The sequence below is a fragment of the Panthera pardus genome, unplaced genomic scaffold, assembly GCF_024362965.1.
Source record: "Panthera pardus isolate Hobbes unplaced genomic scaffold, ASM2436296v1 HiC_scaffold_13, whole genome shotgun sequence".
Lineage (NCBI taxonomy): Eukaryota > Metazoa > Chordata > Mammalia > Carnivora > Felidae > Panthera > Panthera pardus.
The window spans coordinates 145,668,055-145,690,406 of NW_026526688.1; the positions used below are offsets into that span (position 1 = coordinate 145,668,055).

The 22,352-nt window shown below is 37.6% G+C and overlaps 1 protein-coding gene across 1 annotated transcript; it reads right to left on the reverse strand.

The window, feature by feature from the left end:
- Positions 1-1,377: 1,377 nt before the first annotated feature.
- Positions 1,378-22,342, reverse strand: AFP (alpha fetoprotein). Its single transcript, XM_019467793.2, has 15 exons — positions 22,211-22,342; positions 21,385-21,436; positions 20,318-20,450; positions 17,603-17,814; positions 16,623-16,755; positions 15,597-15,694; positions 12,868-12,997; positions 10,942-11,156; positions 9,229-9,361; positions 8,130-8,227; positions 7,177-7,315; positions 4,691-4,914; positions 3,219-3,351; positions 1,871-1,925; positions 1,378-1,525 (listed from the first exon to the last, which is right to left on the reverse strand). Exons 1-14 carry the CDS (start codon positions 22,293-22,295, stop codon positions 1,881-1,883), a joined length of 1,830 nt encoding a protein of 609 aa, XP_019323338.2. The 5' UTR covers positions 22,296-22,342; the 3' UTR covers positions 1,378-1,525; positions 1,871-1,880.
- Positions 22,343-22,352: the final 10 nt, after the last annotated feature.

Consider the following 22,352-nt stretch of genomic DNA (forward strand, 5'->3'; position numbering starts at 1 on the left):
AAGTGCAAAACAACTGAGTTAGAACTGAAAGCTCGTTTTATTGCTCTGGAGCAATTGTTTTGCCCTGGAGCAGAGGCCAAAGCATGAGTGTAATTTTTAGATTTCTATTCAAAGCTAATATGATAAACAGGCCCCCTACTGGTGGGCTGATCTTTTTGCATCACTTGCTGATCTTGCCCCTCTGCTTTCCCCTGAGCACACTCCCCATACTCCTTATCTCATGAGTTATCCTCCTAAAAACTAACCATGATGACTCTTCTCTGTTCAGATCTCACTTTGGTATTCTGTTATAAGATATTGTCCACACCCTTTGGAATAAAACTCATGAGAACCTGCTCAATCCTTCATAGTTTTTATATCTGGCTTCATCTTCTATATCTATACCCTTCCTACTCACCCTGTACACCCCCAAGCCATTCATCATGTTTTGTCATAGGCTATGTTTTCCTCTTTAATGAATTGGACTTCTTTACTTGAACTAATGAATGTCCACTCATCTTCTAAGGCTCTTCTTTAATGTCTGCCTCTTTCAGTGTGAACCTTTCCCCCAGTCAGAATAGGCTTCATCTACCCATTGACTCACTCCATAATTTGTTGCCACCTCTATAGTGTCCATAATCTTGTTGCATTGCTATTAGTTGTGTCCTTCTCTACTGGAGGACAGTGACTGCACCCAGAACGGGACCCGGTACCCAGTGAGTGCTCAATAAATACTTGTGAAATAAGGAAAAATCAACTGTTAAAAATATTAATTATATTCAATCAAAATAACTACAATAAACACTTGCATTTTTAAATGTCTGTGAATAGAGAACTGAACAGCATTGAGAGAAAAAAAGTAGATGTTAAATCTTGAGTAGCATCATCCTGGATGGGTCCCCTAAAAACATAAGAATTTCTTTTTCATTTCCAGTGTATCTGTTAGAATACTTAAGCGTTCATTTAATGAACAATGGTTCCTGGCAGCAACACAGGGCTTAACTTGAACAATTTTTAGGGCACCAAGTAATCTAGCCTTCATTTTTTTTAATGTTCATTTATTTATTTATTTTGAGAGAGAGAGAGAGAGAGAGGGAGGGAGGGAGTGGGGGCAGAGAGAGAGGGAGGATGGGGAGTGCTAACAACCTAGAGTACAAACCCACGAACCCATGAGATCATGACCTGAGCCAAGATCAAGAGTCATATGCTTAACTGACTGAGCCACCCAGGCACCCCATAGCCTTCAGTGTTGTAAATCCATCCTTGAGTTGTTTTAATCTCCTACAACAACCAAGACTCACCGCTTTTTTATCAGAATCTGCTTCAGACAGTGGTATACATAATTGTTTTTTAAAATCATTTATAAACTTTCATAAATAAGCAGGCTAGGAAAAAGGAAACATTTGAAGATACTTTATTTATATGACAGAGAAATCTCATAATAAAGTCGTTATTTCATTAATTCACAAAAAGCACTATCTCAGTTAGAATTAAAGGAAAAGATGCACACCAAACCATGAAGACTTATTTTGTCTTCTTCTTCCCCCTGTAATACAAACAAAAATATGTTAAGTACTAATTAAGTGAATGGTGCAGCAGGTAACTGGTTCTATTATTTTGCATCGGGGAAGTACTAAATAGATGGGAAGATCTTCTGATGGCATTCTCTGAAACCTTAGAAAAAACCTAAGAGAATTTTGAGTTTGTTGAGTCACTGATTCAACATTGTGGACACAATTTTGTTCCAGCATTTCTAAAATAAACTCTGTATTAAATTGCATTTATTTTTTAAAAAAACATTTTAATGGTAGGTCTCAGGATGTATTTTGCTATGGATCAATATTTTGGGAGAATGACCATTAGATTTATCCTTGTCCGAATTTTCTGTTACCTGCAGTAATTTAAACTCCCAAGGCAGCACGGGTTTTTGAAATCAGTTTTGGACCCTGAAAATTAAAAGCAAATAAGAATCATCAGATGAAGAGATGGATGGCTCTGCCATTTTTACCATTAACTCTCCACCATCTAGGGGTGAACTCACATGGGGCTCAAACTCATGAACCGTGAGATCATAACCTGAGCCAAGATTGACTTGCACGCTTACTTGTTTTCAAATTTCAAGTACACCTCTGATGCTATCAAGCTGGGACCATGGAAGCCAAAGAACACAAAAATCCACTTGTACCAATAGTAGACATAGCTTGTTCTCCTACACCAATCTCCAAATTGTTACCAAGCCCCACCACACCCCTCACCTTCCTCCACAAATCAGTCATAGAAATTGGAAGGTTTGCAGAGAAAGTATAGCTGCTACGTGTTAATGTTCTCTACATCTAAATGAAATGTCTTCCCATATCAAGCGACATTTATCTTTTTGTATCATGTTCATCAGAAAAGGTTTACATCAAAACTTTTTTATCAGTTTTGTTTTATCTGATTTGGTTATCTGTGTTCCACCCTCTCTACTAAAAGCACAGGCACATATTGATAAGTGTACACCTGGCAAAAAGGCTGAATTATAAAATATCTTTCAAAATTGTAATGATGCTATATTCAAATATATTTAGTGACCTAAACTAAAGGCTTATAAAATGTAGGCAATTACAAATCCATTTAAAATTATTAAATAATAAGTTTAAGATAATTCCTAATTACTAGTCTGTTGATATACAAAGGCATGATCCTAAATGAGTTCAAAAATATTTTTTAGAAATATTCCCCCAATGAGGGTTGATGGCGGGTGGGAAGGAGGGGAGGGTGGGTGATGGGTGTTGAGGAGGGCACCTTTTGGGATGAGCACTGGGTGTCGTATGGAAACCAACTTGACAATAAATTTCATATATTAAAAAAAAAAAGAAATATTCCCCCAATATCTTGTTTGCACAATTAACTTGCTATTAAGTCCTTTTACTCCATTTAGCTGAAGCGATCAGTTCTAGGCCAGAAACTATCTAAATTATCATCAATTAATTATATATTCAGTTCATAGTTCCCTCTATCAGGAAATAAGTTGAATTTAATAATTTTCTTAACATATTCTAAAATTATGCTTCATTCTAATACTAGTGAGAAAACTGATTATTTCTTATATGTCATAAATTCCTTCAACCTATTTCCAAATACATTTAAATCTCTGTGGCATTATTTTAAAGTTTTAGATGAGTGGAATATTCTTTCTGTTATTCATTACAGAAAACTCCATCCCAAGTATTTTGAGTGTGAAAATGAGCTTCACATACCTCTTCTGCAAAGCAGGCTTCCTGCTCTTGGCCTTGGCAGCACTTTTCCAGTAGACCAGAGAAATCTGCAATGACAGCCTCAAGTTGTTCTTCTGTTATTTGAGGCTTTTGCTTCACAAGGTTAATGAGAAATCTATAATTTAAACAAAATAAAAGAGAAATCTGTTATGCAAAGGTATTTTTCTAAAGACTTCCTAGCAGAGTCTTGAGAGTCCTAGCAACCCTCCCCCTAAACCCTCACTCCATCAACCCATCACCAGATTTACAACATGCACTCTGTCTAACACCTTCATCAGAAATACTGAGGCTAGAAATGGGTAGATATCCCACTAGTCTGGATTTGTGCAGATGATTGATGAAACATGATTTTATAGTGCCACCATACTGATATGTAGTAAGATACAGTCTTTTTCTTACTTGCCTGGAATATCCTTCCAGTTCTCCAGTCTAACTTATATCCTATCAATACTCAAAGACCCAGAGTTCCAAGCTCCTGCCATTCATAATTACCACACCCATACCTGAGCATTGGTCCCACCAATCACCTGCACTACTCATTTAGCAGCACTTTCATGTTGGAACCAATGTTGACTGGAGACTAGGGAAGACTTTCCAAAGGAGGCAGCATTCTTACTGTACTTTGAAGCATGACACAGATTGTGACAGCAAAAAAGGGAAGGAAAGGTTTCCCAAAATGAAGGAAGACAATTTACAAAGCAAGCGAGTAGGAGCACCTGGGTGGCTCGGTCGATTAAGCAACCCACTCTTCATTCTGGCTCAGGTCATGATCTCATGGTTCGTTGGTGAGATCGAGCCCTGCGTCAGGCTGTGTGCTGTGAGGATTCTCTCTCCCTCTCTCTCTCTGCCCCTCCCCTGCTCTCTCTCTCTCTCTCTTTCTCTCAAAAAAACAAATATTAAAACAAAGCAAGTGAGTACTAAAATGCATGGGAATTTGGAGAACATAAGTTCCACTAGCGTGTGTTAACACACTGTTACAGAATGCCTCCCACAATGAATTGAAATGTGCATTCCATCTCATAACACCCATACTTCATGGTTGACTCAAATATTATGGTTACTCTCTTCAAGAAGTAAACAGTGCGAAAAAAAGTTTCAATAGTGCTTTCCCAGTGTTTTGGAATGGAGGTACCCAAACTTACTGCAAGGACATATCCTAATTCCCCAAAGTAGACTGCCATTTTTCTCAGTCCCAACATGTATCACAACAGTAGTTACAGAGGATACTGTTTTTACAAACAAAAACTTGTCCGCCCTAGTGAATTTTTCCAGGCCTATGCTCCCATGAGGCTGTGAAGGCACTGAGACAAAACTATTTTAAAAGCCACTGTAAGTGCTTTGGGGCAATAACATTCTCCTAATAAACCCAAGATTGTTGGGTATGTAAGGTAGAAATCTCAACTCCTATTTGGTGTTGTTGGTCTTCTCCCTGTTAGCAAAGAACCATTTCTTACTGCTGCTTCATTGTTTGCAGTGCTACACCCTGAGCTCGGCACAGATCCTTATGGAAGATGAATCTGTCAGCAGAGAATGGCAAAGGGACATATGTTTCATCCACCACTAAGCTGCTGAAACACGGCCTCCTGTTGGCATACGAAGAAGTGCAGCACAGGCCAACACCGGGGTTTACAGGAGTCTCTTCATGCCTGATGCATAATTGTCCAATAATAAGATCAGCCTGGTTAGGACAACAGGAAAGAAGAAAGCAAGGAGATTCAGCATGAGCCGCTATGTTGACTCAGGCTTCCAGAAAATTCTTGCAGTTTTTAAGGCAGTAATTTATAATCAGTATTACCAAAAAAATCTGCTCCCTGGGATCATATGTTGCCACATTGTGGATTCTTTTTTCACTCATTGTTGGGGATAAACTTCACATTTAGTGGCAAATATTTCATAGGTAATGTCAAAGATAGTCCCTTCAGTTATTTGAAATATGCTTCCAGTTCCATACATACTTCCAAAGGCAAAAAATTATCTACCCTGATGGCTTAAATACATGGTTTAAATTTTTCATGTATATCTATCTAGTGGAACTTTCCATTTTCCTTTTGGGACCCAGAGAATCGTTTTCTGAAGGTACAATTTCACAAGCCTCATCCTTTCATATACATACATACTTGCACACATCATACATGCATACAGGTACACATATGTATATGTGTGTGTGTGTTTGTGTGTGTGTATAATACTAATTGAAAAGAAACAAGGCCAGCGTGTGTATGTGTGCATGTGTGTGTGTCTTTTAAGGCTTTCCTCTTGTAGAGTCCTCCTACCTTCCACACTTCAAAGATATTTCTTAAATACCTGGCAATAACTTGTAATAATGGCCAATATGTTTTGTGTGCATACTATGTATCCAACCAGTTCTGAACAAGTTACAGGGATTACCTCATTTAAGACAGTCATCCTATGTGGGTGGTACAATTCTTATTCCCAAATGTCAGATGAGAAAGCTCAAGCCAAGTGCTATAACTAGCTTTTCAGTGGTGACAGTGGACGGGGATGCAGGCAGGAGGCCTCCAGAACCTACACTCCCAATCTGCTACAACAGCCCATGTCCCTGCAGTCTCTCAGCACGTGGGATTCAATCAATGATAAAGGTGATGCTTAATCACAGGAATTCTCCTTCCACTCTTACCTTTTGTGGAAAATTCCAAGACATGAAGACTAGCTAGCAAATAAGTCCTTGGCATCCGAAAGAGGAAAGGGGAAACGATAAATGTACAATTTGGTTCACAATTATGATTTTAAGGGAAAAAATAATGAAAAAAATCAGCCTGTCATTTTATGACACTAGTGACATTAGAAAGTAAAGATGATTGGCATTACTAACGAGAAAGTCATTTTCTTATTCAGCTTACCCTGTTCTAAACTCTTTACCCTGTTAAAGGGGTGAGGGGGGAATGTCCCTAATATGATAAGATGATTATACTACAAAAGGCAAAAATATAAGTATACTAAAAATAAAATGACTTGTAGGGGCATCTGGGTGACTCTGTCAGTAGAGTGCCCAACTTCGGCTTAGCTCATGATCTCACAGTTCGTGTGTTTGAGCACCCAGTCAGGTTCTGTGTTGACAGCTCAGAGCACAGAGCCTGCTTCGGATTCTGTGTCTCCCTCTCTCTCTCTCTCTCTCTCTCTACTCCTTCCCTGCTCATGCTCTGTCTCTCTCTCTCTCTCTCTCTCTCAAAAATAAACAAACATTGAAAAAGAAAATTTTTAATAAATAAAATGACTTACTTTCATCTATCAAAAGTGAAGCTTTTTTTTTTTTAACTCAATTCACATTTTTTTCCTTGTGTCCATTAGACCAAACTCAATGCTTATGGATGCACAGTGGAGTAACTAAGATCTATGTGTGAACTAGATGCAGTGGGATAATAGCACAGCAGCAGTAGAGGCATGTGCAACCAGAAAGGAAATTGTGAAGAAGGTATGGCATTGGGTGTTGGAGCCTGGGCTCTGGGAAGAGCTGCATATGTATTCAAATATCAGCCCCACCATTTACTACCTGGGACATGTTGGTCCTAATGTAATTTCTTTGAGCCTCATTTTGCTATAAAATGGAGATGGTAACGGGGCATTTCAAAATTGATTTTCTTTGTCTTCTTTTTTTAACATTAAAGTATTTCGTGAACAAAAAGAGGAAATCATTGAATTGAATGATGTGTTGGTTATTCTCTTTCCGGTACATAAAGCTTGCTTAGACATCTTTGGATAAACCGGTTGCACTCCCCCAGCCTTTCTAGAAGGACCAGAAGCCTGGCCACACGCCCAACTGTTCAGAGCTGAGTTCATGCCCTCTCCAACTGTAACTAATCAAACAAGTGTAGTAAAACCATCTCCACAGTGGTTTTTACCATTTCCCCTAAATGGGAATTATGAGACCATTTCAAGTCAAACGGGGCAGAAACACAATGGGACTAAACAAAACACTCACCGCTCCCTCACCACAGGCCAATTGCTTGTCCTCACTGAGTTGGCAGCAAGTCGCTGCTGCGGTTGCCATTTTCCTAGTGAAGGCCATCAGCTCAGGTGGGGTCAGCTGAGGGGCTTTCTTTGTGTAAGCAACAAGAAACCTGAAAGAAGCATTTTTTTTTTTTTTCACCAAATCCTGCTGAGCCATTCATGAGTTTTTGACTCCTCACTCGTTCTCAAAGATCCTCTCTTGGTATCAGAAGCCATGATGTCAGCTCATTTGTATTACCAACAAGGTATTTGGACCACCTTTCAAGATGCATTTGCTCTAACCACCACTCCCTATACTTCTATTATAGCGACATATCACAATGGGGAAACAAACTCTGGAGAGTAGCCTGACACCTATTCCAATCTCCGAAGTTTCACTGATACTAGCTTTGATCTATTCAGTGATTCCACTCTGACAGACTGCAACAGAATAAATATCTTTTCTGCAAAAATGTGCATGATTTGGGGAACCCAGAGAAGTACCAATATCAGACTTTTATAAGCCATTCTTCTTGCTCTCTAGAAGAGGGGAATGGGGATGACTACCTTCTCCCAAGGGAAATTGGGTGATCAGATTACACAGATTTCCAATATGAAATAGGGGCTGAAATTAGAGTAGCCCTGGGTGACTAATTTAGGTTTATATTTCCCTCGCACTACAAAATTTGAAATCACTGAAAGTGCTGTTTAAAAAAACATACGTGTTGGGGCACCTGGGTGGCTCCGTTGGTTAAGTGTCTGAATTCGGCTCAGGTCATGATCTTGTGGTTCGTGAGTTCCAGCCCCAAGTCGGGCTCTGTGCAGACAGCTCAGAGGCTGGAACCTGCTTCACATTCTGTGTCTCCTTCTCTCTCTGCCCCACCCCCACTCACACTCTTTCTCTCAAAAATAAGTAAACATTAGAAAAAATTTTTAAAAACGTACGCATTTTGTAAATAATATTCTCCTAGTTTCTGGAAGAGGCCACAGCTTCGCTTTGCCAACGCTTGACTTTCCTGGATATATTTCTCCAATTCTTCTTCCTGAAAATACAAGCATTATTATGTACATTTTCTTCTCTTCCGGGACACATAACTTTGTATGTAAAAATTGACCAATAATATATTATTCTGACACCAATCTTAGAAAAACCAATTTTAGAGGGTTTTTTTTTGTTTTTTTGTTTTTAACGTTTATTTACTTTTGAGACAGAGAGAGACAGAGCATGAACAGGGGAGGGTCAGAGAGAGAGGGAGACACAGAATCTGAAACAGGCTCCAGGCTCTGAGCTGTCAGTACAGAGCCCGACGCAGGGCTCGAACTCACGAGCCATGAGATCATGACCTGAGCCGAAGTCGGCCGCTTAACCGACTGAGCCACCCAGGCGCCCCTAGAGGGTTTTTTTGTAATACTAAAGATAATGCGAGTGTGACTTGTGACAATTAAAATAAATGGACCGGGCGCCTGGGTGGCTCAGTCAGTTAGGTGTCTGACTTTGGCCCAGGTCAGGATGTCATAGTTCACAAGTCCAAGTCCCGCATCTGACTCTGTGCTGACAGCTCAGAGCCTAGAACCACAGCTTCAGATTCTGTGTCTCCTTTTCTTTCTGCCCCTCCCCTGCTCGCACTCTCTCTCTCTCAAAAATAAATAAACATTAAAAAAATAAAAATAAGAACAAATGGACTTTGGGGAGATTAAGCTTAAAACTTTGTGAATCACCAAGTTATGTGAGGACAGAATTCAATGTTTGGATAAAGGATTACAGTTCTTTCTGTACAAATTCTTGCTTTTCTGGAGCTGTTCAAAAATGAGTATTATTGTTATTCTGTGTGTCAAGGAACTTTTGGTTGCCATTTTTCTTCCTACATTAGGCCACTGGTTGTTGACTACTAGTTAATAACTACTTAATATCTAGATGACTACTTAGTAGATATAACTAGCTAACTACTAGTTAATAACTAGATGCTTTCATAGAAACAGCATTTTTAATGGATAATTTCTATGCAGTTTTTCAGACTCTCCCTAAAAAGTAAGAGCAATTTACCCCTTTATCCTGGCATTCAAGAGGGTTTTCAGACTGGGAACACTTCTCCAATAACTCCTGGTATCCTTTAGCCACTCTTAGAATTACTGGGACAGCAAGTTTAGTATGTCTTCTGGAATATTCATAGGTAAATCTGAAATGAGTGTGAAAAAATGTCATGTTGTTGGAATTAAGAGACAATTTATTCCTGTGTTATATGGCATGCAAACGTTAAAATTCAAATGCATAAGCCTGGAAATCAAATATGACTTGAACTATATGCACAGTAAAACTATTAATACAAATTATAATCCATCCAATTGTTCTAAAATGCTATTTTGTTTTCTTTTGCACTCTTCAGTTGGGTTTTTCAATTATGAGCTTTACAGTCATTTATTCAACAAATATTTTTCCAGTGCCTACTCTATGCAAGCATTTCTTTCAGCAGTAAGGATTCAGTAAGGTATAAGATAAAATGCCTGACCTCTCAAAAGCATACATTACAGGGAGACAGAAATGAATAAACAAAACTAGGTCATCGAATTCAGGTGGTGATAAATGAGTGAAGAGAAATAAAGGAAGATAGAATGTGGGGGGAGTGAGTCTTAATTTAGAGCATTGGTCAAGAAATGTCTCTTTGGGTGGCTCTTTTGGAACAGAACCCTGGGTGAAGGAAGCTACACAAGTACCTGGAGGAAGATCATTCTCAGCTGAGAAAATTTCTACTGCAAAGAACCTTTCTAATTGAAGAAGTGCTTCTATTAGATAAACAATTCTTGTTGGATGTGTGGGTGGGTAAGTTTAAAGATAATTCTTGAATTTACTAATTGTATTTCCAAGTCATAGATATAAGTAATATTTCGTTCTGCCACCAATAAATTGTCAGTGTGGGTTTCTTCAATTTGGACTTTGTTCTTGTGTGTGTAATTTTATTTAGCAGTGCAAATGATGTGAGAATGTCCAATCTGAATGCAAGTAGAGAAGGATATCCTTAGGGAATATGAAAGAGACAACTGGGCCATTATTTGCATTATTACATTAGAAGCAGGCTTTTAAATTTATAAAGACCCTTAGAGATCATTAAGCCTGAAATCCTAAGAGCTACACAAATCCCTCCTCGAATAGTGTCCATAGATATACACTGTACAATAAAGGAAAATGTATGAACTTGACTGCTTGCTTCCTATCGGTTATATTACAATAAAGTACTATACTGCAAGTATCTCTACACATTTTTATTTTCTTACAAAAATAAAACACATATTAAATAAATAGCAAATAAACTGTTCTAATAAAAGCCCTTCTATCTACCATTATCTATTGAGTTATACTTCGGAAAGTTTTGAAAACATGCACAGTGAAAAAGCACATTCATAACCATTAGCCCTTATTATCACAAAATATCCATATCTTATTTGGAAGCTCAGTAGTAGTCTTCATACGAGTAATCCATACAAAGATGACAGTGCTTCTGATCCCAGAGAAATTGATACAAAATAAAATATAACTTCAGTTAGTAGCAGCAATAGTGAAAGTCTCATCAGTATAAGATAGATCTCATTTCCTTATTCCCTACTTATCTGCTTAAATAGATTTTGGTTCAGAACATTCTAGCATCACCCAAACATACTGAGTTCAAAACCTGTAACCATCACTCCCCATTTCAGCAACACAAAACTGTCAGCTACATACTAATCTTTACTCATGTGAACATACATTTACAGAGTGTGTTACCTTGCCATGAAAAGATCTTTTTCCCTTGAAGAAAATTGGTTGAAATCTCTCTCTCCTAAAAATCTATTTAGATTCAGAGATAATCCTTCAGGTGTGTCATCATTTTCTGCATGAATTATGCATTGACCAAGTTCAAGTATGGGCAATTTGCAGCATTCTGCTATTTTGCTTGACAGAATATCTTGCCGAGAACATAGGTAGGACATAATTTTTTCCTGTAATAGGAAGATGAGGGAGGAAGGGAGGGAGAGAAGGAGAGAAAAAAAAGAAATAGAAGACATTTTACCTTGTCTCTAATGTTAGTGCTTTCTCCCTACTTTGCTTTTCCTTACTCCTTTCTACCTACCCGTTTGTTCAATTCTTCTTTTCATAGTTGTCAACTAAAATCAATTTTGTTGTATTAGGAAGATTTTGAAAACAAGATAGAAATATACTCTTCAAACCAAATGACATGCACATAGGTATATATCTTTCTATTCCTATTAAAATGGGCTACTGGACAACGTTTGCTGTTGATGTCCTCATCATAGAGAGCAAACTTTCTGCTCCACGTTAACAGACCAATCTGCAGTGACCCACCATGACCTCCAGAGGGCAGGCTATAGATGATGAAATTTCAGCACATCTAAGAATGGAACAGAACTTCCATATCCCTGTCACGGGACTAAAAATCCAAGCCTTCTCAGTAAGAGCAATTAGAACCCATCATTCAGCCATTAAAACCAATTGACACACCATGTTGAAATTAATTTTTCCACTTTAAAGGAAAAGGGTGGTAATGAGCTCCAAAAATGGAAAAATAATTTAAGTGCCTATAGAAATCAGTAAAATCGTCTATTAAAACCAAGACAACTAACTTCAAAGAAAAACAAAGTAATTTTTCTAATATGCAAGTAAAAAATTTGTAAAAGGTAAAATAAATGAAATAGGAAATCTGTCTTTGGGAATCTTCCCCAGCTCTTCACACCAGGATCTCTGCCTTTGCTCAGAGATTGCCTCTTTCAGCCAAACTGCCATGGGACTGGCTCAAATGAGCATTTTATCTCCACATCCAACCCTTTGGAAACCAGGTTCAAGCGTGGGTTTCTAAGCCTCTTGAATATCTAAGAACAATGGTTTGAAGCCTTCTTGGAGAAGACGGTGTATCACCAGGGACCAAAGAGGAAGGAATTTGGGGATAGATAGTCCTCTTGTACAGTATCCAGGAAGCCTAAAGTTGGCCCAGAATAGATGAATGCCATGCTGCTAAAATGGCGACTAACTATGGCACGTTTGAGGATTCTGTTTGGGGGATTTTCTTTTGGTTTTTAATTCTCCTAGAGCCCTTTATCCACGCCTCTCTCTGTGGCTTTGTATCTTGTGGAACAGTTTCTGGTGTTGTTTTTGTTGTTTGTTGTGTCATTTTGTTGTATTCATATAATAAATATAATAGAGCCCCTTCTGTGGCCGAGGCATCGTGCAGCCGGCCTGTGGAGATAACAGCAAACAGAAGACAGGCCCTACATGCCTCATCTCTCCCATCAGACTGTAAATTCCCCGAGCGAAGCTTCTGCCTTAGTGTCCTTCATAGTGTCTAGCACACAGAAAGTATTCCGTATATATTTGCCAAATGAAATGATAAATGGCTAGAAAAACCAATTGGTTAAAAGTAAAGAGTCTCTCCCCCAAGATTCTATGTGGAGTTTATGATCATTTTCAGAAGAAAGAATGGGCCCTGGTGTCACGAGAGGAGAGTATCTCTTAAGTGAAAGGCAGGGTTAACAAAACACGGTTTCAGTTTTACTGTCAAGAAGTCTGTGACTTGACTCAGCCAGCTAGCTACCTTACCCTGTGACCAACTCCAACAGCCTTCTCCCATGTAGAAGGAGAGCCAAAGAAAGAAAAGGAAGTGGAATTATCTCTGTTTTGGGAAACAAGACTCTTTACCCCATCCTGCAGACACTCCAGCACGTTTCCTCTGCAACATTCCTCATGTATGTGGGCCACATCCAGGACCAGTTTCTGAATTTCGGTAAAATTCGCTTTGGAAAACTTTTGACTCAATTTAGTAACAGTTCTAAAGGGGAAGGAAAGGAATTGGAAATCAATCCTGATTATCTACCAAAATTAAATAATACAGAGAGAATATTAATATAGTTGCAGTTCCAAAAAGAAAGAATTGAAATGCTTTCGCTGTTTGAAAAGAAAAGGGAGGGGCGCCTGTGTGGTTGCTTTAGGCTCAGGTCATGATCTCACAGTTCATGAGATCAAGCCCAGAGCCTAGTTGGGGTTCCATGTCGCTCTCTCTCTCTCTCTGCCCCTCCCCTGATTGCACTCTATCTCAAAATAAATAAACAAACATAAAAAAATAAAAGAAAAAGAAAAGGGAAAGCATTATAAGTCTTGTCAATTCCAACCAATCTTTGAAGGCAATGGTTCTATAAAGTGACCCATCCCCACAAATACTTTGGACATTATTTATTTGTCTTTAAAACCTTTCCTGTGAACTGGGATGAAATCTATCTTTTTGCTGCTCATCCGTGATGCTGAGTGCTTATAATCATCATAGTGAGTGGGTGGGAAAAAATTAAAAAGACAAACAATTAAGAAATGGAAAATTCCATGAAAATAATAATCATTTTTTTTTTTACTTGGGAGAAAAAAAAATACTCTGAGAATACAGAAGGGGCGTATATGTGCAAATACATGAAACAAGACAAGAAAGTAGAGCCCACCGAACATTCAGACATGTCAGCATACCAAGAATGGAGTGTGGCCAGAAGGGAAATAAGAAGTAAAAAAGCTTGTTCTTTCTAGATATTTCCTTAAGTGTTAAGAGATGTCTAGATGAAACCACTACCCCCTAGAGCAACTGGTGTTGCTGCTTCTGATAAGGATAGATTTTCTTTATAAATTTATAACATTTAAGCTTAATCACTTATGGAGAGCAAATAATAAATACAACCATTATAATAATAACTTAATTTATATTTTATTAGTAAGAAAAAATTGAAGCAATTCACGAATCAGTCTAAGCTTCTAATAACTAGAGTTGGAAGGTAGTTAAAGCAAAATCTGACCTATTCTAAGAAAACATTTTAGAACTAACTCCATGACTAACTTTAACCTAGGTCTCCACTATGTATAGTAATTTTTAAATGTGTCATTTAACAAGCACACAAACAAATGAACGTTGAATGCATGTATTTAATACTCGTCAATTAGCATCTCAAACATTTTCCTACACTAGAAATGCTTCATTGTAAAGGTTGAAGAGCACTTTAAACCAGGTATGTAGTTTAAAATTTTCTAGTAGCCACATTAAAAGGTAAAGAGGAAAAAGTTAAATTCACTTTAATAACATGTTTTTAACCCAATATATCAAAAATGATACCATTTCAACATAGGATTTCATTCATATGCGGAATCTAAAAAAGGAAACAAATGAATCAACAAACAGAAAAGCAGATTCAGACCTATGAAAACGGGGAACAAACTGGTGGCTGCCAGAGGAAAGGAGGGTTGGAGGATGGGCAAAATGGGGGAAGGCAGAGGGAAATACAGGTTTCCAGTTATGGAATGAATAAGTCACAGGGAATAAAAGGCAGAGCATATGGAGTATATTCAATGATATTATAATAGCGTTGTGTGGTGACAGGTGGTAACTACATCTCTATAGGTGAGCGCAGCAAAATGTACAGTGAAGTTGAATCACTATGTCGGGTGCAACCTGGTGCAACATTGTGTGTCAACTACATGCAAATAAAAAAATTTATTTAAAAAAATATTTTAGGGGCGCCTGGGTAGCTCAGTCGGTTAGGCATCCGACTTCGGCCCAGGTTCTGACCTCATGGTCTGTGAGTTTGAGCCCCGCATCAGGCTCCGTGCTAACAGCTCAGAGCCTGGAGCCTGTTTCAGATTGTGTCTCCCTCTCTCTCTGACCCTCCCCTGCTCATGCTCTCTCTCTGTCTCAAAAATAAATAAATGTTAAAAAAATTTAAAAAAAATTTTAATATGCAGTTAACATAAAAACCAATTAAGACGATATTATACATTCTCTTTTTCATACTCAGTCTGTAAACTCTGGTGTGTAGTTTACACTGGGAGCACAGTTCCTCATTCACATCAGCCAAATTTGGAAACGGTCAGGAGCTACATGAGGCCAGTGGCAGCCTTGCCCTGTAGTACAGCCTTAACCCCTTGGTAATTCTGATTCTTACATCTGATGCCAAAGTCTCAACTGTCAGGATACAGACAATTCGAGATCACTGGCCTAGTAGACGAATAGGAATCAGGAAAATAAATCACGATCAGGACGTAGAAACACTGGGCTCTGAAGACTCGCAGTGGGGTCCTGAGTAAATTGCTTTAATCTCTCTGGGTCTCAGTTTATTCCCACGTACAAATGAAGAGGTTGGACTGTCTTCCTCAGTATCCTTACAGCAAAGACAGAATATGAGACAGAGGTAAATTAAGTGTGCTTCACAAAGAGTTAAGCAGCAGACTATGGGTTAGCTTCCTTCCACTCCTGGGATTTCAGGATTCTAATCACATCAACTCTCATCAAAGGAAACTTCATTCTCAACAACAGAAACAATGAGAAAAATGAGCTCAAACTGAAAAATAGTGGTTTTGCACATATCACCCTCTTCCCTACTTATAGGGCGTAAACTTACATGGCTCGGAAGGTTCGGGGTCCAAAATTTCTCATCACTGCACATATATGTTGATTTAACAAACTGCTTTCTCTTAATTCTTTTGTAATCAGGGCTGTCTAGATATACAAGAAACAAGTTGTCAAGAAAGGATGTATTTTCCTTTGCAGGTGCTAATAATTAGAAAACCAACAGCTTCAAGGAAAGCATGAGACCATAAGGAATATTACAAAAATTACAAACATGATACATTTTTACATTTACTCTTTCTTTTAGGTTGGTTTATATACATCTATGCCAGACAGATTTATTAAAAATACTCTAAAACAAGAACATTATAACTGTCATACTTGGGATACTGAGTGCACAACTGTACTTTTAAACTCATTGAAACCTGATGATTTCTTAAATGTCTGCTCTGTCACACACATAAAAGTGAATAAATGATAAGATCGCATCACAGACTGACGTTCTGGGAATCATCACAGTCTTTCGGAAATTTTTGTTGTATGACTTTTGTTGCGGCAAGTAATTAATTGTGGACGTTATTCTCATACTCCAAACCCAAAAAAGCTGCTCACGTCTCCAAACCTACATTTCCTTTCATTAGGTGATGATGATGTTTACACCTCAAATTTGTTCTTAGCATCAAAAGAAATAATGAACGTAAAGTATTTGTCATAGTTTTCTTTCTCTTTTTCCTCTCTCTTTCTGTGCCTCCTTTTCTCCTCCTGCTCCTTCTACCGCACCTCCTTCCACCTCCTATTCCTCTCTCTTTCATTTATGTTATGACCCGTACCTCTGTCTTCCTTTATCCCACCCCCAGACTCATGTCCTTAGTCATATAATACTTGTTGGCCAAAGGAATGAATACAAAACAGCAAATCCAGCTGTTTTAGCCCAAAGAATATCAGACTGCTAACATATGCTCTATTCTGAAAATGGTAGTCTGCATACAAAGCATATTCCCATTTTTAACTTTGTTTCGTTTTAATGAGCCATAGCCAGATTAAAGGATTGGTTCAGATATCTGTACAAATATAATACCTTTGTTTGGAAGCATTCGACTGCATTTTCAGTTTTGCAGCAAGGTGGAATTATTTTGCCATAGTGGGTAGCCAAAGAAAGAATTGTGGGTGCATACAGAAAGGGGTGCCTTCTTGCTATCTCATAGATGTACCTATGAAATGAAAAGGCACTGTAAGATTTACAAACATATAAAACTAGGACAACCATTAGAACTGGAATCCGGAATCATCCACCTCGACAGTCCCCATGGCAAAGATGGTATAAGGGCAGGCTCTCTATTTCTCTGGCTTAGACATGCAAGACAGCAGCATGCAAGGCAGAAGTGATTGAGAGTTACATATAGGATCCCCTAACAGAGAACCTGTGTTCAAATCCCTGCTTCGGAATGTACTAGCACTGTGCCCTCAGCCAATTATCTCAACTTTCTAAACTTCAATTTCCTAGTCTGCAAAATGTGAAGAAGAGTGAAGTGAAAAAGGACAGGCTTCAAAGGCAGGTAGTGAGCACTAATCTGATCACGCATGCCAAGCACACATGGTCCTACAAAATCCTAAGTGTTCAATAGCTGCTAGCCATGTTTAACGTATCTTAAACATTCCTGAATCTCTAATTTTTTTTAATTTCCGGGTAATTCAGTGAACACGAAACACCAAGTATTTGGCTCCAGAAGGAACCACTTTGTGCGGTACTAAAATATTCCTGGGCAAACTAAAATGGAGAGATTAGAAGGAAGGAAAAACAAAACAAAACAAAACAAGGTGTATCTCACAACTGTTGGGTCCGGTGAGTGTTGTGTACTCATCTACCTAGCATGCTATGGAAACAAAGTTGCACTTCAAATGGTCGGCCTGATTTCCTAGTGCAGGACCTCAGCTGGTGCAAAACTATTGCCACTTCTCTGCCTTTTAGAGTACCTCTGTAAATTGCAGAAATACTAGATTACGCTTGGTACTACTCTCCTTCTGGGGTTTTAATCTACCTTTAAATTGGATCCTTACCTGTTCAGGAACATGTCCCTGTTTTCTTCATATGCTTTACAACTGGTGACAGGTTCTGGAACTTGGAAGGGTGGGATGGATGACGGAGTAGCCTTTTTGTGTGCCAGTAAACAGCTATGTCTTTCCTCTTCACTTTGGCTGCAACAATCTGAGAGTCCATACTTTTCAGAAATTTCCTTCTCATGGCAAATTTCGTCCAGAAAGGCAGATAGCTATAGGAAATATTTGTTTTTAAAGAAAGACAACTAACTGTATTTTGAAATTCTGTGAAACACATGAGTTTTCTAATACCCAAAATCAGAACTACAAATTAAAAATACAAATTCCAATATATTTTATTTAGTTTCAGCCAGATGAGAGCTTTCTCTCATGTCTTTTGGGAAGTGGAATTTTGGTGTACAACCTTGAGAAATACACATGACTATTAAATTACTTTATCTTATGGCCAAAATGAACAAATCAGGAGACTATAGATGCTGGAGAGGATGTGGAGAAACGGGAACCCTCTTGCACTGTTGGTGGGAATGCAAATTGGTGCAGCCGCTCTGGAAAGCAGTGTGGAGGTTCCTCAGAAAATTAAAAATAGACCTACCCTATGACCCAGCAATAGCACTGCTAGGAATTTACCCAAGGGATACAGGAGTACTGATGCATAGGGGCACTTGTACCCCAATGTTTATAGCAGCACTCTCAACAATAGCCAAATTATGGAAAGAGCCTAAATGTCCATCAACTGATGAATGGATAAAGAAATTGTGGTTTATATACACAATGGAATACTACGTGGCAATGAGAAAGAATGAAATATGGCCTTTTGTAGCAACGTGGATGGAACTGGAGAGTGTGATGCTAAGTGAAATAAGCCGTACAGAGAAAGACAGATACCATATGGTTTCACTCTTATGTGGATCCTGAGAAACTTAACAGAAACCCATGGGGGAGGGGAAGGAAAAAAAAAAAAAAAAGAGATTAGAGTGGGAGAGAGCCAAAGCATAAGAGACTGTTAAAAACTGAGAACAAACTGAGGGTTGATGGGGGGTGGGAGGGAGGGGAGGGTGGGTGATGGGTATTGAGGAGGGCACCTTTTGGGATGAGCACTGGGTGTTGTATGGAAACCAATTTGACAATAAATTTCATATATTGAAAAAAAAAATTACTTTATCTTAAAAGGGAAAACACCATGCAATATTTTATCCCCCCCAGAAAAAAATATTTGAAATATTTCATTTTCCCCTCTTATTTTATCAACACTTTGGCTCCATGATATCTATGAGCCTTTTAAAAATACGTAAGCCACTTTTTTTGTTGCCTTAATTTTACCAACATCGGATGATGAGACCGATAGTCCTAAGAATGCCTTAGAAATACATGTTTCATTCATCTCAGGAAATTTTGTATAGCTTCTATAACTGCTAATATTTAGAGAATCCTACAGCTCTTAAGCAAGACTTTGAATTCTCAATCCACATAAAAATCATGCCTTTAAGTTTACAATGATAAACCGCCAATCTGTAACATTAACGTGAACCTCTCACTGGACGTAAAGTTGCAATATGGAACGTATTTTGCTTAATTTTTACATTAGCAGGACAAGCCAAAAATAGAGATGCAAAACAGAGAGTTTTATGAAATCATCAATTTCAGAGTTGCAAAGTATTTTATATCTTTAAAAGGGCATCTCCTCTAAAATATTCCAAATACATTGACTTTTGGCCATTCATCAATCCCACCATGAGAGAAGATTCTCTGGGCATTTTGTCCCATAATTGGGTAACTCTAATCATTACAAAGTTCCTAGGTTTTTTTTCTATTGAAATAAAATAAGCAATAATAACTATTATTTATTGATCTTCTACATTAAGGTATATTTAAAAAAAACTATTCATTGTTTAACTAAAACTCAATTATAAATGAGTTTCATATTTTGTTATTGTTTGTTAAATCTGGCAACCCTCAGTATGTGCCTCACTTTCACTACAGTGTAGAGTATAGTGTAATGAAGCCAATAAGGGTGTTAATTTTAAAGCCTGACGGCCTAGTTTAAATCCTTGTTCTGGACTCCCTCAAAAAAAGTTACTCAACCTCTCTGTGCCTCAGCTTCCTCAACTGGAAGAATAGCATTTACCTCCTAGGATTATTGTAAGTATTTAATAAACTAATGTTTGTAAGCAAAGCTGACATTCTACCAGTAACCAGTAACCCCAGTGAGGGGTTCTTCTTCGCTCACTTGGACATCCATCTGAGTCATCAGTGCTATGCTCCATGTCATAAAATATTTTTATTATCAATGAGTATGTAACACTCCCTAGGATAATGTCTGTCACATTGTGTGATTAATAAAAAGTGACTTCTTCTGTTATTATTATATCCGTCTTTATGACAAACCTGAACTGAAAGCTACTATTATTCCTTTTTTTACAGATAAGGAAACCAAATCTCGAAGAAGTTAAGTACCATGCTCATGGTCACCCAGATATTCAACTTTCAGAACCTTTGCTCTTAGTCACCATGTTTATATTGTCTCTTTACAACAGGTACTCACTGCTTTTTCTTCAACAATTCAGAATTAATCCAATTCTTCTTTCATACAACAAGCGTTCAAATATTTAAGTGTATTTCTCACGGCATCCCTGTATCTGCTCTTTTGCCTGCTAAACTTTGGTCAAATACTATAGTGGGATATTATTATTATTATTATTATTATTATTCACTCACCTGATTTTCTAAACACCCTACAGGCTGCTCACTACCCGTGGATTTCTCAATTACAGTCAGTATATCTTTCACCATTTTGCTTACTTCTTTGTAAGTGGCTTCTTGAACAAACTGAGCAAAAAATATGGTAGCTCTGGAACAAAAATACATATGAATGCTTAAGGAATAGACATGTCAAGCTGCTTTTCTTCAAATGTAGTTTTCGTTTGTTTTTGTTTTCTGTTATGTGACTTGTTTAGGGGATGACTTTTGCTAAAAAAAAATTATGTGAAATTAGATTCTAGTCATCCAGAAAGAAACGTCAATCTTCTTGCCCCGTACCCCCAAAGTATACATATATCTATTAAAGAACTCAAAGTGGATTTTCCTTAAGAGTGGTTCCTGCTTTTGTGGTCACCCATCCACTGCAATGAACCTACAGCTGAGGGTATCTATATTCTACAGTGCCTTTCAAATTTAAGCAAAGAATTGGTCGTTAGACGTCTGCCTGTATCTACTCTTAGTTGATCAAGATCTGATCCAAGATGGTATTCATGGATTGACCAAAGAATTGTCTTAATAGGGTTCTGGGTACAAGCAGTAGCAATAAAACACTATTTTAAATTCCTTATTAGAAATTTCAGGAGCATAGAATAGACCGAACTCAAAAGAAAAACATACTCTCTACAAATAACAAAGTAGAATATTTTACCTCCTATTATTTGCTACTAGGATTTACATAGTATTCAGAATACAGAATATTGTAATATCATCTTATTGGTATTGATGTGAAAAACTCCTGCATTTATATATTGTGGTTACCACTGATCTGATACTAATCTTCAGTTTCTAAAATATGATTTGGTTTTTCCCATGGAATTTCAAGGACTCTAGAGGTTAATTTAATCTAAGGCATGGACCAACATTTCAACCTCTTCAATATCCATTTGATATCCAATATAAATAACTTCTTCAATTAGCTTTTGTACTTTTCAAAACCCATAGGGCTATCCGGCCTCATTTAATTACCTAACTAAAATGATTATTGCTTTGCATATTTGAAGTGCATTTATATGAGCAAAACTTACAGGTCAACGAAATTCATCTCTGCAGAACATTGGGAAGAATCCAATATGGAAGCTGGAAAGCAAAAGAAACTCCATGAGAAATGGTGTTTTCAACTGCAACCAGGAAAGTGACCGTTCTTATATGTAAATGTGTATGTTTAATTTAGAACTGCACAACTGAGAAGACATTAGGGAGCATCTATCCAAACATCTTAACTTTGTACTTGAGAAAGCTAGGAAACTAAGGAATAGCTAAGATAACAAGAATAATTTATAGTAGACCTAGCACTAAAATTCAGTTGTTTGGTTTCCCCCTGTACTGTGATGCTCTAATTGGCTTGGAAATCAAAGGATTAAAAATACATTTCAGACCTCCTTTTGAACATGATTGCATCACAGTTTGCTTTCTTATTTATATCCCAGCCACATTGTTTCTTCTTTAGTCAAATAATGATCCATTTTTTTCTGAAGTAAAGATAAAGATGTTACTTATTTTATCAGTCTGAGGGGGTTTTATATGTGAAGGAGCCAGGATTATAGACTCATATATAGAGATATAATATAAATATATTTCAAAGTTAGCATGTATGACAATTATATAAATAATGTACAAAACATTAATTCAACATGGAATGTATAAGTCATTCGTAGATAACCTGGAGCACTGCCATGATTTTGTAAACCTCTTGTAAAGCTACAAGTTTATCATACATTTAAAGATATTCCCCATTAAATATTTTTCTTCTGTGTGGAGCAGGAAGTATAAATAAATCAGGACAAATGAATAAATTCAAATGTAAGAATTTTGATGTAGAGAAAAGACAAAAAAGAAAACAAAATATCTTACCTATTCCATATGCATTTCTGTGCATTGTTCGGGGTTCAGAAAAATTTAGTAGGAAAGTTAAAAAAATTGATATGACCCACTTCATGGTTGTTAGTTATTTTTTCGTTGGCAATGATGGGGGGAGAGTATTGAAAATCATGCT

What these genes read in the sequence shown, in the direction of transcription:
- AFP (XM_019467793.2), bottom strand. Translation starts at nt 22,295, where the DNA reads ATGAAGTGGGTCATATCAATTTTTTTAACTTTCCTACTAAATTTTTCT. An exon ending in CAGAAATGCATATGGAATAG is followed by an intron (nt 21,437 to 22,210) that starts GTAAGATATTTT and finishes TTTGCTTTCCAG; the next exon opens with CTTCCATATTGGATTCTTCC. An exon ending in TGGAGTGTCTGCAGGATGGG is followed by an intron (nt 11,157 to 12,867) that starts GTAAAGAGTCTT and finishes TTCCTATTACAG; the next exon opens with GAAAAAATTATGTCCTACCT.